The sequence below is a fragment of the Diaporthe batatas genome (assembly GCF_019321695.1).
Source record: "Diaporthe batatas strain CRI 302-4 chromosome Unknown Contig00013, whole genome shotgun sequence".
Lineage (NCBI taxonomy): Eukaryota > Fungi > Ascomycota > Sordariomycetes > Diaporthales > Diaporthaceae > Diaporthe > Diaporthe batatas.
The window spans coordinates 1605384-1619513 of record NW_025408560.1 but is presented as its reverse complement, the minus strand read 5'-3'; the positions used below and the strand labels follow the sequence as shown (position 1 = coordinate 1619513).

Genomic DNA, 14130 nt, shown 5'->3' with positions numbered 1-14130 from the left:
AGCATAGAATAGCTATTCGACTGCGTCGGTCAGAAGATTTGTGTAACCAGTCAGGCCTTGGCATAGGTCAGTGCTGGTTGTAACAGGCACAACTAGAGTATTGCTTGCCTTGGCTTGAATAAGTAGGAGATATGAGTTGGGCTGTATGCTAGCTAGCTGCAGCAGTGATAATAACAAGTGAACGCTCCCGGGCAGTGAGTGACGTTACTGTGCCTTGGTTTTGGCGGCAGCAGCCGACCCCTGCCGGCCGCCATCAGAGCTTCGGCAAAACCTGGGCAGGTCGCGAAATTTCCCGCAGCTGTCTGCTCTCACCCACGGCGCTGGATGTTGTTGCTACCCACCTAACAAACCCAACCCCCCATCCATCGGCCATTCGATTTCCCTCATGTTGCGGACATCGCTTCGATCCGTGAGGGGCCTGAGCAGCAGGTCTGTCGCTGCTGCTTCTGGCCGTCAATGGCAGGCAGCGGCGGCGGCACGGCCTGCTGGGCTCGCTGCAAGGGTGAGTGCAGTATTGCTTGAGAGCTGCCACCAGCCAATCCACCGTGGATTGATTCAATGCCTGCCTGCCTGACTGACTGACTGACTGACTGACTGACTGACTGCTTGGTTGTGCACGCAGAGATACTTTGCCGACGAGAAGACCCCCGCCTCACAAGTCCCTAAACCACCAGCATCAGAGACGAACACGGCGTCGACCAGCCCAACACCCTCCACACCGCTCGAGAACAAGGTCGATGCCCAGACCATACCCGCCGAGAATGTGCCTCTGACCCCTCCAGCCCCCGAAGACCTCGCTGCCGTCACAAAGGACGACAAGTCCGCAACTCCCCCTCCTCCTCCACCACCTCCTCCTCCTGCGGGCAAGGGCTTCTTCAGGAGGCTACGCAACTATGTCCTGACCCTGGTCCTGCTCGGCGCCGTCGCCTTTGGCGGTGGTGTCTGGTACTCTCGCATCAACGACACCTTCCACGACTTCTTCACCGAGTATATCCCCTACGGCGAGCAGGCCGTGCTGTACCTGGAGGAGGCCGAGTTCCGGAAGCGCTTCCCCAACATCTCAAACCGTGGCACCGGCGCACGACGCGATACCGGCGAGGCCGTGCGCATCCCAGCGTCAAGCGGCATGTCGTGGAGGGTAGCAGACAGCGGCGAGCCCGCCGGCAGGCAGTCCAGCGCCGTTGACAAGACGGTCGCTGCGAAGAAGGAGGCAAAGGCAAAGGAGCCCGCGCCAAAGCCACAGCCCAAGGCCGAGGCACCCAAGCCCGTGGAGCCCAGGGAGGTCCGCCCGGTGGCTGCTGCTGCTGCTGCTCCTGTCGCTGCGACCTCCGACTTCAAGCCGCCAGAGGTCAACGAGCCCTCCCGGTTCCCTCCGGCGGCTCCTCTCGAGCCCATCTATTTCCCCAACGTGAACGAGCCCGTGGTCCAGGACCTGGCGCACATGCTGAACAACCTCATCGCCGTCATCAACGCCGACGGCGCCCACAGCAAATACGGGTCCAGCATCGAGGCCGCCAAGGGCCAGCTGAAGAAGGTCACCTCGGAGATCGACCAGATCAAGGCCAGGATCGAGGCGGAGGCCGCCGCCAAGGTCAAGGAGCGCGTCCAGGACTTCGACAAGGCCGCCAACGACCTCGTGACCCGCGTCGAGTCGGCCATGGCCACCCGGGAGGCCGGCCTGCAGCGCGAGTTCGAAGAGGAGATCAAGAAGCTCAAGGAGGTGCACGACCAGCGGGTCAAGGTCATGACGGAGCGCGAGCGGCAGGTCAGCGAGGCGCGCCTCGACAACAAGCTCCTGGAGCAGGCCGTCGAGCTCCAGCGGCTGTTCGCCAAGGAGATCCAGCAGCGGGTCGAGCGGGAGCGCGACGGCAGGCTGGGCAGGCTCGAGGAGCTGTCCAGGTCCGTCAGGGACCTGGAGGAGCTGGCGGGCGGCTGGAACGACGTCATCGACACGAGCCTGCGGACGCAGCAGCTGCACGTGGCCGTCGAGGCCGTCCGCGCCAGCCTGCAGGACTCGGCGGCCCCGCGGCCCTTCATCAAGGAGCTCGTGGCGCTGCGCGAGATCGCCGCCGACGACGCCGTCGTCAACGCCGCCATCGCGTCCATCAACCCGGCCGCCTACCAGCGCGGCATCTCGTCGCACCAGGACCTGGCGGAGCGCTTCCGCCGCGTCGCCGCCGAGGTGCGCAAGGCGAGCCTGCTCCCCGAGGACGCGGGCGTCGCCTCCCACGCCTCCAGCCTGCTGCTGAGCAAGGTCATGTTCAAGAAGCAAGGGCTCGCGGCCGGCGACGACGTCGAGAGCGTGCTCACGCGCACGCAGACGTTCCTCGAGGACGGGGACCTGGACAATGCCGCGCGCGAGATGAACGGGCTCACCGGCTGGGCAAAGACGCTCAGCCGGGACTGGCTCGGGGAGGTGAGGAAGGTGTTGGAGGTCAGGCAGGCTCTTGAGGTAAGCGAGCTCTCGCGCGCGCACACGCACGATTTCACGCACAGCCCTGAACAGCACCACTCTGTGTCGGACCAACTATGCTAATAGTCACTCTTACTACAGGTTATCCAGACAGAGGCCAGGCTGCAGAGCCTGAAGGTCGAGCAGTAGAAAGGAACCCGGGCTCATAGGGGGGTTTGCTCTGGTTGCAAAGCAAGGGGGATGGGGACCCGGGCCAATGGTCGGACGAGCGAGCGTGCCTCAGCAACGTCCAGCTTAGCTGGTCGATCGGCATCCTCCTGTAGACGGTTTTGTTTTGTCGCGGCGAGCGTCGGCGGGCCGGGGGGCTGCTTGGCTTCTTCGGTCCAGTCCAGCCCTGCCCTGCCCGTCTGTGTAAGAGATAATTCATTATAGACGTGAACCAAGAAAAAAAGGGAAAATCAATGGACTGAGTGAGGCCTGATGCGAGCTTCCCTCCCAGGTTGTCGATTGCGTGAGTGTTTCACTCTTGTACCCTGCCGTACGGACAACCTGTTAGAATATGTGGGAGAGAAAACGACACACGAGTCCCATCCCCGTGTTGGCCGGCGGTCTCACATCACCCAAGCCCAGCGGCCGGCCACATGCTGCAAATCTCGAGGGGGAGGGAGTGACCACCACAATGCCGCAGTCCCGGGCATGGATGAGTAGGCAGCCTGGGCCTACCCGTTTGCACATCTACTGGTGTCAGTCAGGTAACCGGAAAGGGGTCACCCCGAAGTGAATGGGATGTTGCAAGATCCTTCCTATCAGTGCAGTGTTTTTTCCTCGTCACTCACCCATTTCCATCAAGACCCTGTCTTGGCTGCAGTCAGTCAGTCAAAGTCCTATCGCGCGTCGACAAGGACCAAGGATCTCCAGTAGGAAGAAAGCTTTGATTTGCCCTTGGCATCTCAGTATTACTCCCCCAGGTGCGCCAATGCTATAAATATATATATATGCCTCGGCTTGTTCTCAGCTACCAGTTCCAAAGAGACCTACGGAAACGACGATACTCGTCAACAAGCGGCAGCTGATCAAAGCTGGTCTGGTTCACGGAAGAAGCTTAGCATAACTGCAACCAAGTGCCTCTGAGGAAGTGATAAAGACAGCATCAAATATCCTTATTATATTCCCATCCACAGGCTCCACATTTCAGCGCTAGATGTGGTTTTTTAAAAAGGACAGCAACAGGTGAGATAGACAATGAATTTGTAGTCCCCCGCTCAGAACCGAGTACTCCAGTATGCTCCTGACGATATGCTCAGATTATATATACAACAAAAGGATGGAAAACCCAAAGGAGAGCCCAGTGGTTGGTGGTATCTGTCCAAAAATAAGAAACATTTGGCAAATAAATCAAAATCAAGACATGCATGCTGCTTGCTGCTGATTGTAAGGCGCATCGTGATATCCGACGATGTATGAAATCCAACGATGTATCCAGAAATGGCAAAAATGTGTCTTCGCCCCGCTTTCTCTCTAATCTCCTTGTTGTTTTGGTGTGTTGGTGTTCTCGGGGGTCATCCGTCATTATCATGCCAGACGTCTGCACAATCAAACGATTGCTGTCCCTCCTCCACTGTTCGGGAAACGGTCACTTTCCTGGCTCAAGGAAACGGCCTCCGCTGCTGCTCCTGGTCATCATCCCTGGGAAGCGCGGTCGATGGCTCGACCACAATCTGAGGCAGCCTGTTCAGCCTCAGGCTCGGCAGCTGCGGCACGCCACCGACACCCCTGGAGGCCGTCCTGGTGTGCCCTTGGCCCTGGCCTTCTGCCCGCTGCTGCTCGGCCAGGTCGGCCATGTGTGCGCTGAGCCTGTTCTGCCTGGCCTGGGTGGGTCCCTCGGGCTCATTAACACGGCCAGGGTAGTCCGGTGGCGGCTCGTTGTAGGGGGTGTTCGTGCCCGATGGGTTGGCTGATGGGCCGGACTGGTGCGAGTGCATGGGTGAGATCTCATCGAGAGATACGTCGTCATATCTGGGGGGCGAGTGAGGCGGCATGTCGCTACCGCCGATGTCTGCCTCTGCAGCATCGATCAGCTCGGGGCTGGATCCCGCCCGCTGCGAGAGACCGGACCCGGTACGGGGCAGATCCTCGCCTAGCTGGCTCCTCGACCCCTGCCTGCTGTGTCCCCCGTTGAACCCAGGAGACCCAGAACGCGATGCGGAGCTGCCAGGGGTGCTGCGGAAGGTGTCGATACTGAGAACGCTTTGCGCGCTGGGCTGCCTCCTGTGTTGCAGGCTGTGGCCATCGTGTGCGCTGAGCGCGATGCTCCCGGCGTCACTAAGCAGGCCCATGCGCTCGCTCTCAGCGCTGTTGGCCCGCAGCCTCGTCCCGTCTGCCCGCACCACGCCCACGTCAGCGTAGCTCACGCTGCTGACGGCGCGTTGCCTGCTCTGCTTGATCTGCTCATGGGCCTCGCGAAGTCCCTCGACCTGGATGGTAGCCTGCTGAGATGCCACGCGCGCTCGGTCTCGGATGTCCTCAAGGGCACGATGGTCGTGCCGCTCCCTGGCCGCTCGGCGCTCCTCCCTGCGCGCTTCCCGCTCGGCGATCTGCTCCCGCCGGGCGAGGCGGATCTGGTACAATGCATTCATCTCATCCTCCCGCATGGCCTCGTCTTCCTCGGCGGTGGGCATCTCGACAACAGTGTCGATGCCGTCACGTTCACCCTCTCGGCCGAGGACCTGTTCCGTATCTATTGCTTTTGGCCGGTAAGCAGGGAGAGTCATGACGGAGCGGACTGATGTGTTCCGGTTGACACCATCCTGGACATTGTTTGCGCCGACCATTGTCCGTTGGACATTTACATCCTGCAGTGCGTCTTCGAGATTGCCCTGGGCTTCGCGCATGCGGACTGATCGGTTGAACTCATCGTCGGAATCGCCAGTCCGGCTGTACTTAGATTTAGAACCGCTCAACTTGCTCCACACCTTCTTCAACGGCCCGTCTCGATATTTGGATTTCGGGTCTAGGCGTTTGCGCAGCGATCGAAGCAAGAGGAACAGGCAGGCGATGAGTATGACGCCTACTATTGAGCCCACGACAATCTAGAGGCTGTGTAAGCAAATTCAAGAGATCCACATAATGGTACTCCTCGACCAAAGAAGTGAGGAGGCTGGGCTTTGACCAACCATTGCCGTGGCATTTGTGTTACCACCTCCTCCACCGCCCGAGTTGGCCCGATTCATGGCATCGTTTTCGAGATCATACGTGCTCTGACCATCCTGGCCATCTTGCCGCGGTCGCAGGTTGGGCGAAGCGTGCAGAACGACAGACCCTGTGGATGGGTCGACCGGTATGCCGATCCGAAATGGGCGAGGCATGGTGGACGTTGACTGATTTGAAGTGGTAACTCCAGGTTGGGATCTCCTCAGGCGCACAGAATTTGGGGAAGCTATGACACGGAAGCAATTGACGGCATGTTAACAACCAGCGGACTGTCGGCAGGGAGGCGAGGCGAGAGGCGGCGGCACGGCGGCACGGCGATGATCGGATGAGAGAGGAGCACGAGCCGCAAGTATAGCAATAGAAGGTAGGGTAGGCTCGGTCAGACTGGAATCCTTGGCGGCCAACAGCAGTATTCCGTCAGCCAGGCTGTACGGATTGTGTGTGTGGCAGCTCTGCCACTGTCGATCCTGGGGGGAACAGGTGCGGATGTCGTCAAGCGGATTGGGGAGAGCCTGGACTCGTGGAGAGGGTGATATGGGATCAGGGATCCGAGAGCAGAGTTGGAGGTCGCGTGGGCAGCGTGGATGATCGACCTTGGCGCCAATGCTTTGCGGCGAGGAAAGGAAACAGAGAAAAACACCGACAGTTCAGGAAGATCAGGAGAAACGAATGTTCAGAGTAGCAGAGAGTCAGGGCTGTGATACAAGTACAACCACACGATGAGCAGAGCACACGCGAGGAATACGTGCCGGGGGGAGGGATGGAGGATGGAGGACGGATAAGAAGAGACGGGATGGAGAATAGAAACTAACTAAGCTAGACTGGGCAGACTGGGTAGACTCAAGAATAGAGGGTGGTGGGGACGATTTTCGCTCGGAATGGCAGGATGGCGATGGCTGGATGGCGGGTTGTTTCTAGACCCCAGCGCAGGTGCAGGGTCAGGCCCATGCTGGCTGCTGGCTGGCTGGCTGTCGTGGTCGTGCCTGCCTCTCCAGCAGACTGACAGCTATCCACCCACCACCCGAATACACAGCATGTGAGGACCTAGGTACTATTATCTGCTGCACATATGTTATGTCGTTGTGTCAAGGTTTGGCAGTGCCTTGCACCTTGCTGCCCTGGATGCCAACCTCTACCATTTTCCTCAATGTGCCCTTCTGACGTCGACGCCCCAGCACTGCACTCCACCGCATCGCACAGTACCACACAAACCTGCCAGCACAGCAGAGGCAGGCAGGCAGTTTGACGCCCATCATTGTGGGCCTCAGCAACTTGCACTCGTGCACAACCCGACAACCTGAAACCGTGTGTGGCCAGCCGACAGGCCGATCCAACCGAGCAACGTTGAGGGCTGCAATGGACTGATGAGTGGCAGACTGGATTGGGATTACTTGAACAGGTCATGGTCACGAATCACACACTCGGTACATTGATCACACCACAGCATGCACACATCAGTCACTTCCTCTTCGCTTCTCTTCTCTTCTCTTGTCTCGCTGCCCGAACCCGAACCTGAACAAAGACAGACCCGCAGGACAGAGCCGTCGAGGTCGGGCCTCGTATCATCAATGTTGCTGCTCCGTACTCCGTACTCCGTACTTGCAACTCCCCCACACAAGCCTGACAAGCGCACAGGAACTCTGGGAAGCTGCAGGGCCCGTGAGACACAACCGCCGCTTCAGCTCGAACATGACCAATCAATACGACTGGGCCCGAGACACCGCCCCGAGCCGCCAATCCGACCTCACAGCCTTACGCTTTATTGCCTTTGGTTACCTTACTGACCCTGCCAGCCGACTGCCGCCATCTCTGCTGCTCGTCCCGTCTCTGGCCCTGGTCCCTGGCAACCTGGCCCTTCCATCATCCATCCCCCTGCCCCCTGGCCCCCTGTCGCAACCCGTGGCTGGGTCGCCCGCCCAGCAGCAGCCAACCCAGCCAGCACACGTCGGCGGCTGTGCCATTTCCAATTCTTCCCTCAAACTCCCGGATCGCGACAGTGCCGGCCTCCCGCGGCGAGGCGTAGCAAACTGTTCATGTCCTTGGGAATGCCTGACTGCCGGCATCTGACCAACGCTATGTGTGTTTGATAGGCAACAGAGGGGCCGGAGAGCCGGAGAGATGTGCACAGCCCGGCGGAACCCACACGATCTCTGCTCCGCACAGGCTTCCTGAGATGTGGCTCTGCAGGTAGGACGAGGAATACGGGACACGGACCGAATATGCAGTCAACGAACGCAAGGAGATGCATGCACGCAATGATTGCATTTCGTTTCTGCAAGCAATACCGCCAAGAGGCGTATTCCACCACCGCAAATCAGCAATCTACACTGCCATTGCCCAGGTCCCGAGAATGGGCACTGTGGGATGGGGATGGATAAGCAAAGGTGCAAACTTGTGCGATCCTCCCTCACTCCCTCCCTCCGTGCCTCTCCCTGGGCCAGGCACTATTTTAACAGAGGGGGCAGCCGCAGTGCCTGCCTCGGGGCGTCGTGAGCTGAAGGTTCCCACCGTGCCCAAAGTGAGCATTTAGTGCTGACGAAGGGGGCCCAGACTCTTGTGCCCCAACTCTGGTCCGCCTGTCCGCCCACTCTCACTCGCCCAAGGGGCGCGCGAGCCACGTGAGGTGAACCCTCGGTGGTTCAGATTTGGTCCGGGCGGGTGTGGTAACATTTGGCGTCTCTGGGGCCAAACCGCGCCGCAGTAATGCGTGCCTCATATACTAAGATTGATTGATTGATTGCATGTGTGCCCGCCCGCCGGCGGCCGATCCTTTATGGCTGAGGGAGGCGTGCATGTCAGTCGACCGCAGTAATGTCAGCCTTATGCTGTCTTGTCTATCTGGCACGTAGCCAAGTCCAGCCGGCCAACTGACGGCCGCCTCCTCAGACAGACCGTTGACAACCACGGCATTTGCCGGGCATGCGCAGAGCAGAGCATACTGACGAGCTCCATGAGTGAAACAGTTGACTTGTGCCACGCGGTTAGTAGTGGCGGGGCCGCGGGGCCAGTGGAGCGGATCAGGTACCACTGTGTTGGCAGCAGGGTTGCGCGCGCCTATATTACTACGATGCCATATGAGCGCCCACCTGCTCTACAGCTGTAGATACTGAAAGGCAGGGAGGGGAGCGAATCCTTCCGACATCAGATGCACACGTGATGAGGCATTCTCTGGTCGCGTGTAATAAGGAGCAGCGTCCCTTGCCCAGATTGGGTCACCCGTGGGGACCCCAAGACTCACTGGTCCAGTTTCGCTTCAACTCGGCTACACTAGCCGGGAAAGCTTCCCAATATTTTACAATTTTGATGTTCCTGCAACCTGTTGTTGCGTGTCCACCAACAGCCTCCACGGAGATGAGTTGAGTATTATGCTGCTGCTGCCTTCGAGTACGCCACGGCAGTCTCACCACTCGGCCACCTCGCCCGCCTTGGGCTTCTGCATCCGCACGACCTTGTCGCAGTTCAGCAAGCACAGTGGGTCGAATGCCTGCTTCATCTGTTTGGTTGCGAGGCCATGTCAGTTACCATGACTCCAGCTGCCAGGGAGAAATCGACCAGATATGTAAGGAAAAGGACGGAGTAGCGGAGGGAAGGGAACAATAGATGGTACCTTGCGCATGGCGTCCACGGTGGACACACCCAGCTCGTGAGGAAGATAGTCACGCTTCCCCAGCCCGACGCCGTGCTCGCCCTGTTGGTAGGGTCATGGTCGTTAGCCAAAATGCCACATCACGAAGCGCTCGTCGCGCTGGGTATCAGGGGCAGTAGTTGTTTATCTCACCGTGACCGTGCCCTCCATCTCGACGGCCCGCTTGACCATGCGGTGGACGACCTCCTCGGCGATCTGCCTCTCCGAGTCATTGTACAGAAGTATGGTGTGGAAGTTGCCGTCGCCGACGTGGCCAACGATAGTCCCGTAGAGACCGCTGCCCTTGACGTCCTTCTTGGTCTGCTCGATGATGTCGGGCAGGCGCGAGATGGGGACGGCGACGTCGCCGGTCCAGACGTTGTCGCCGTCGCGCTTGACAGCCAGGGTGCTCCAGAGGGCCTCCTTGCGCGCCGACCACAGGTCGTGCTGCTCCTCGAGGCTCCTCGCAAAGTCGAAGCCCGTGCTGCCGGCCCGCTTGGCCATCTGCCGCACGACGTCGACCTGCTCCTTGACGCCCTTGTCGGTCCCGGCGAACTTGAAGAAGAGCGTCGGGGCCTCCTGCCACGTGCGGGCCGTCGACCCGGCCTTGTTGATGCAGCTCATCATCTCGTCGTCGAGGATCTCGACCGCGGCGACGGGCACGCCGGCCCCGACGACCTGCGCGACGCAGTCGGCGGCCTGGCGCACCGTGCCGAAGCTGCACACGGCCACGCTCGTCTGCGCGGGCTTGACCGTGACCTTGAGCGTGGCCTCGGTCACGAGGCCCAGGGTGCCCTCGCTGCCGATGAACAGCCTGGTGAGGTCGTAGCCGGCGGAGCTCTTGCGCGGGCGCTGCCGCGTCCTGATGACGGTGCCGTCGGCCAGAACGACGGTCAGGCTGAGCACCCACTCGCGCATGGTGCCGTAGCGGTAGGCGTTGGTGCCGCTGCACCCGGTGCCGATCATGCCGCCGATCATGGCGCCGGGGCCCGGGTCGGGCGGGAAGAAGAGCCCGTCGGCGGCCAGCTGGTCGTTGAGGCGCTCCCAGCCCACGGCGGGCTGGACCACGACGTCGAGGTCCTCCTTGTGCAGCGCCAGCACGGCGTCCATGCGCGCAAAGTCGACGCAGATGCCGCCCCGCGTCGCGGCGAAGTGGCCCTCGAGGCTCGTGCCCCCAGAATACCCGGTGACGGGGATCCGGCGGGCGTGGCACACCTTCATGACGCGAGACACCTCGTCGGTCGAGGCCGGGTAGACGACGCAGAAGGGCCGCTCCGTGTCCGGGGAGTGCTTGTGCGTCGACCAGTCCGAGGTCGCGTGCGTGGTGATGACGTCGTCGAGCGTCGACACGTTCTCCCTGCCCACGATGGCGACGAAGTCGGCCCACGCGGCCTCGAGCTCCTTGGGCGAGGTGTTGTGCCTGGGCGGCCTGGCGATGGCGCCGAGGGGGAGTGTTGAAGACGGGTCGATGTCGCGTGGGTAGTTGAGGCCGCAGTAGAAGGCTATGAGACTCGCGCCGAGGACGACTGGTTGAGGGAGGGGGGGAGCGGGCGTTAGCGACGGCTGGCTTGGGCTCCGATGCCTGTTGAGGACGACGACGACGACTCACAGACCGTGACGGGGAGAGGGCCGCCCCTGCTGCGCGCCTCTCTCTCCAGGGCCGACCTCCTGAGGTCCTCCTTCTCCCTGGCTATGCGCGCCGTGATGCTCTCGAGCATCTGGCCCTTGAAGCTGGCCTCGTTGGGCTTGGGGGCCTTGCCCTTGTCCGAGGACAGCCACCTCGCCGTGGATGTCAGGCACGGCGTGCGCCGCGCAGCCCTGGCCGTAGCTGTTGCTGCTGCTGCTGCTGCTGCTGTGTGCGCAGGCGCCCTCGGCGCCCCCAGGCTCCTCTGCAGGGCCCTCCGGCCCAGTTGGGACGACATGGTGGGTTTGTCGCGGGTGGTTCGGTGCCTGTTCGGTTTTTCCTCGTCTCGGCTGCGAAAAGCAGATGCGGTGCGGCTGTCGCGCTGCCCGGGGCCGTCAGCGGCAGCTTGGCGGGGAGATATAGCTGGCTACCGGGAACAGGATGGCATGTGTCCGTCCCATGACAATTCTGTATCCTGCATTCGGAGTCGCGAGGTTGCAGGCCCAGGAGGCTGCAGCTAGCACGTCAACCCGGCGGGGAATGGCGGAGGGCCCCACCCGCCCGCTCGGCAGGACGGACGAACCGCCGCAGAGGACCGCCCTAGACCGACCTTACTCCCGGTCTCCACCCGCCAGGCCGGCAGAACGACAACATGACATACCTCTTCGAGCAGCACCGGAGGGAGCGTCAGATGCAGCTGCACGAGACCTCTTACATGGGGATTCTCCCGGCCAGCAACAAACTTGACGACCTGACCGCACTGGTCGCCTCGCTGGACGGCCTGAAACAAGGCAGGCATCTGCAGCAGCTGGCCCAGTTCAAAGCTCTCAATGTCGCCGTCGAGACCGGGCAGGACACCCGTGTGGGTGGAGTGGAAGTACTACGAGCCCATCGGCGAACAAGAGAAGGCGCCCACCCATGTTGCCGGGCGCATATCGAAACTGGCCAGGCTGCTGCGAGACGAGAACAAGCCCAAGGAGTTCCGCATCCCCCACTGCCTCGGATATGCGCACGACCCAAGACAACCATCGCTACGGATTCGTCTTCCATGACGGCTTCAACCTTTACTAGCACCCTTGGTGCACACACTTGAGGAGCAGGTGGGTATCATGATGCCTCGACACGCCCCAAGTGGCCTTACATAACGTCTTTTCAATCTTCTCAAACACCCCGACTGCTATAGATTGGTCATGTCTCAAAATCGAATACCCTTCCTTAACTCAGTACCGGGCTGACCAACCCAAGTTGCAACGTGCTGGGTGTGTCTCACCGGCTGAACGTCATCGGCGACACTGATCCCCAGCGGCATCGGAGAAAGCGTAGACTGTGACGAAGCTTTTGCTACGTGAGAGAGGTGGCTCTTGCTCTTACGAGACCATGGTTGGAACTGGTAGGCCTTGCCGGTCCGCACATGCAGGGCATCTGCTGAGCCGTACACGAGCCTGCGGTAGATGGGCTGGTACGTCGGGATCGACACGACGAGAAAACCAACGCACAGCTCGGCCTCGGATGCCCATGCGGCTGGTATATCAGCCCCTTTTGGCGCACGGGTCAGCACTCATCGCCTCTGCCCAGTGAGGTCTTCAGGCTACTCACAGGAGGCATCAATCGAGCCGACTTGGAGAGCAAACACCAGGCGGACGATGCTGACAACGCAAGCACTGGCACGATGAGGCTGTCAGAAGAGCTGCCGTGGAGGAAAAGAGGAGAGAGAGTCACAGGTCCTGCGTACCTCCCGCCCATGGCCAGCGAGAAATGGATCCATCTCTTCTTCGCCTTTGACACGTGAAGCCTGCGGATCTGCCCGACCGGCAGGAAGAGAATGATAAAGTCCGTGGTGATGTTGCAGATCGTGCAGGTTAGCTGCAGGATCCCGAAGTCGATGCAGTGGCCCTCGACAGAGTCGTCCCAGAAAGACTCGACCGGGACACACTGGCATATGGAGCCGATGGCACTCGTCAGGCACCACAGCACGGTGAATACCCCCAGTGCCCACAGGCACTGGTGAAAGCGCCTGGACGGGAAGATGGACCCGTAGAGGGCGAGGATGCTGAGCTTCAGAAACGCCATTGACATGGAGTACGAGACTTCGGTGATTATAGCCGTCTATGATGTATCAGAGTCAGTCCTGTGGAAAATTCGTAGCCTTGAGAAACCCACAATTTGCATCGCTTCTTTGCTTGTGACGAAGATGATGTGGCGCCCGCCGCCGTACTTTGCGTAAACCCCGAGGCTGAGGTTGGCACAGACAGAGAAGACCTATGAAGCAACGAGGTTTTACCTGATCAGTTCTCCAAAGGTTCGTGTTTGGGGGGGGGGGTGGGTAAATGGGCGGTGGACCAAGGTCGCATACCCAAGAAACCATGAGCAGACCGTCACTGGCGTGCACACACCACCGGTGATGGATCAGTCGCCGGCCAACAAGTCGCAAAAGCACGAATACAGCGCCCAAAAAGGCGGAAATTGTCGCGCAAGCGATAATCCCGGCTACCCGGCTGTCACCGGAATGCTGCACGAAATACTCATATTGCTCAGGAGTTGGTGTGTCGCCTTGCCCGCTGCCCATGATTGGTCGCTTCCACTGTGGCGTGTATAAACCTAGACAGTAGGTACACGTGAGATTTAATGTTTCCTGAAGTATAGAATTACACTGGCGACTCGGGGGAATCGAAAAGACAAGAAGAGCCGCAAGGCCTGATTATGGGGCTTTTTGTTTTCGGCGTGGACGCTCTGCTTGGTCTTTCCCCGGCGTGGTGCAGGCACGAAACAGATTTCTAATCATTTTGACAACTTCTCTTGGGGGCCAGGTAAAGCAGCTCCACATTAATCATCTGCTGCTTCGGAATGATGCTTATGCTTCCATGGCACCCTTGTCCGATAAGGCAGAGGCATCTCCAGTTGGGAGGAATTCACACAGGATCGTCTGCGGCAGCGCGGGCCGCATGGTGATGACTGATGGCTATTCCTCGGGTTGTTCGGGTATGGCGAAGCAAGGCATTATGGCAGAGCAATACCTTGCTTGACTCTTCTGGACCACAATATTCGGTGAGTGGTATCTTACATAAGTTAAAAATAGTCGTAGCTTACGTCGATTTGGGCGTACTCCGGCAGGACTGATTGCTGTGCCCCCCAACTGCCTTCAAACCGGCTCCGGAAAGGCTGTGTCGACGTCTTGGGTCTATTGGTCATTGCAAGCATTCGCTTGATCTTCGGTCGAATGTTCAACAGAGCCGCATGTAGAGCTGAAGTAATAGATAG

The 14130-nt window shown here is 59.9% G+C and overlaps 4 protein-coding genes across 4 annotated transcripts; 1 reads left to right on the top strand and 3 right to left on the bottom strand.

Annotated features, from left to right (window-relative positions):
* Window positions 1-135: 135 nt before the first annotated feature.
* Window positions 136-2878, top strand: KVR01_010396 (uncharacterized protein). Its single transcript, XM_044793235.1, has 3 exons — window positions 136-502; window positions 623-2452; window positions 2555-2878. Exons 1-3 carry the CDS (start codon window positions 386-388, stop codon window positions 2600-2602), a joined length of 1995 nt encoding a protein of 664 aa, XP_044640555.1. The 5' UTR covers window positions 136-385; the 3' UTR covers window positions 2603-2878.
* A 671-nt stretch (window positions 2879-3549) lies between these two features.
* On the bottom strand, window positions 3550-8317 carry KVR01_010364 (uncharacterized protein). The gene is made up of 2 exons (XM_044792974.1): window positions 5587-8317; window positions 3550-5502 (listed from the first exon to the last, which is right to left on the bottom strand). The coding sequence occupies exons 1-2, from the start codon at window positions 5776-5778 to the stop codon at window positions 4060-4062; spliced, it is 1635 nt and encodes a 544-aa protein (XP_044640523.1). The 5' UTR covers window positions 5779-8317; the 3' UTR covers window positions 3550-4059.
* A 175-nt stretch (window positions 8318-8492) lies between these two features.
* Window positions 8493-11358, bottom strand: KVR01_010335 (uncharacterized protein). The gene is made up of 4 exons (XM_044782184.1): window positions 10858-11358; window positions 9402-10774; window positions 9231-9311; window positions 8493-9116 (listed from the first exon to the last, which is right to left on the bottom strand). The coding sequence occupies exons 1-4, from the start codon at window positions 11168-11170 to the stop codon at window positions 9024-9026; spliced, it is 1860 nt and encodes a 619-aa protein (XP_044640494.1). The 5' UTR covers window positions 11171-11358; the 3' UTR covers window positions 8493-9023.
* Window positions 11359-12067: 709 nt separating this feature from the next.
* KVR01_010385 (uncharacterized protein) lies at window positions 12068-13438 on the bottom strand (the record flags this gene model as incomplete). The annotated part of the gene is made up of 4 exons (XM_044784227.1): window positions 12068-12408; window positions 12469-12533; window positions 12605-12978; window positions 13226-13438. 4 exons carry the CDS (start codon window positions 13436-13438, stop codon window positions 12068-12070), a joined length of 993 nt encoding a protein of 330 aa, XP_044640544.1.
* Between the last annotated feature and the right edge of the window lie 692 nt (window positions 13439-14130).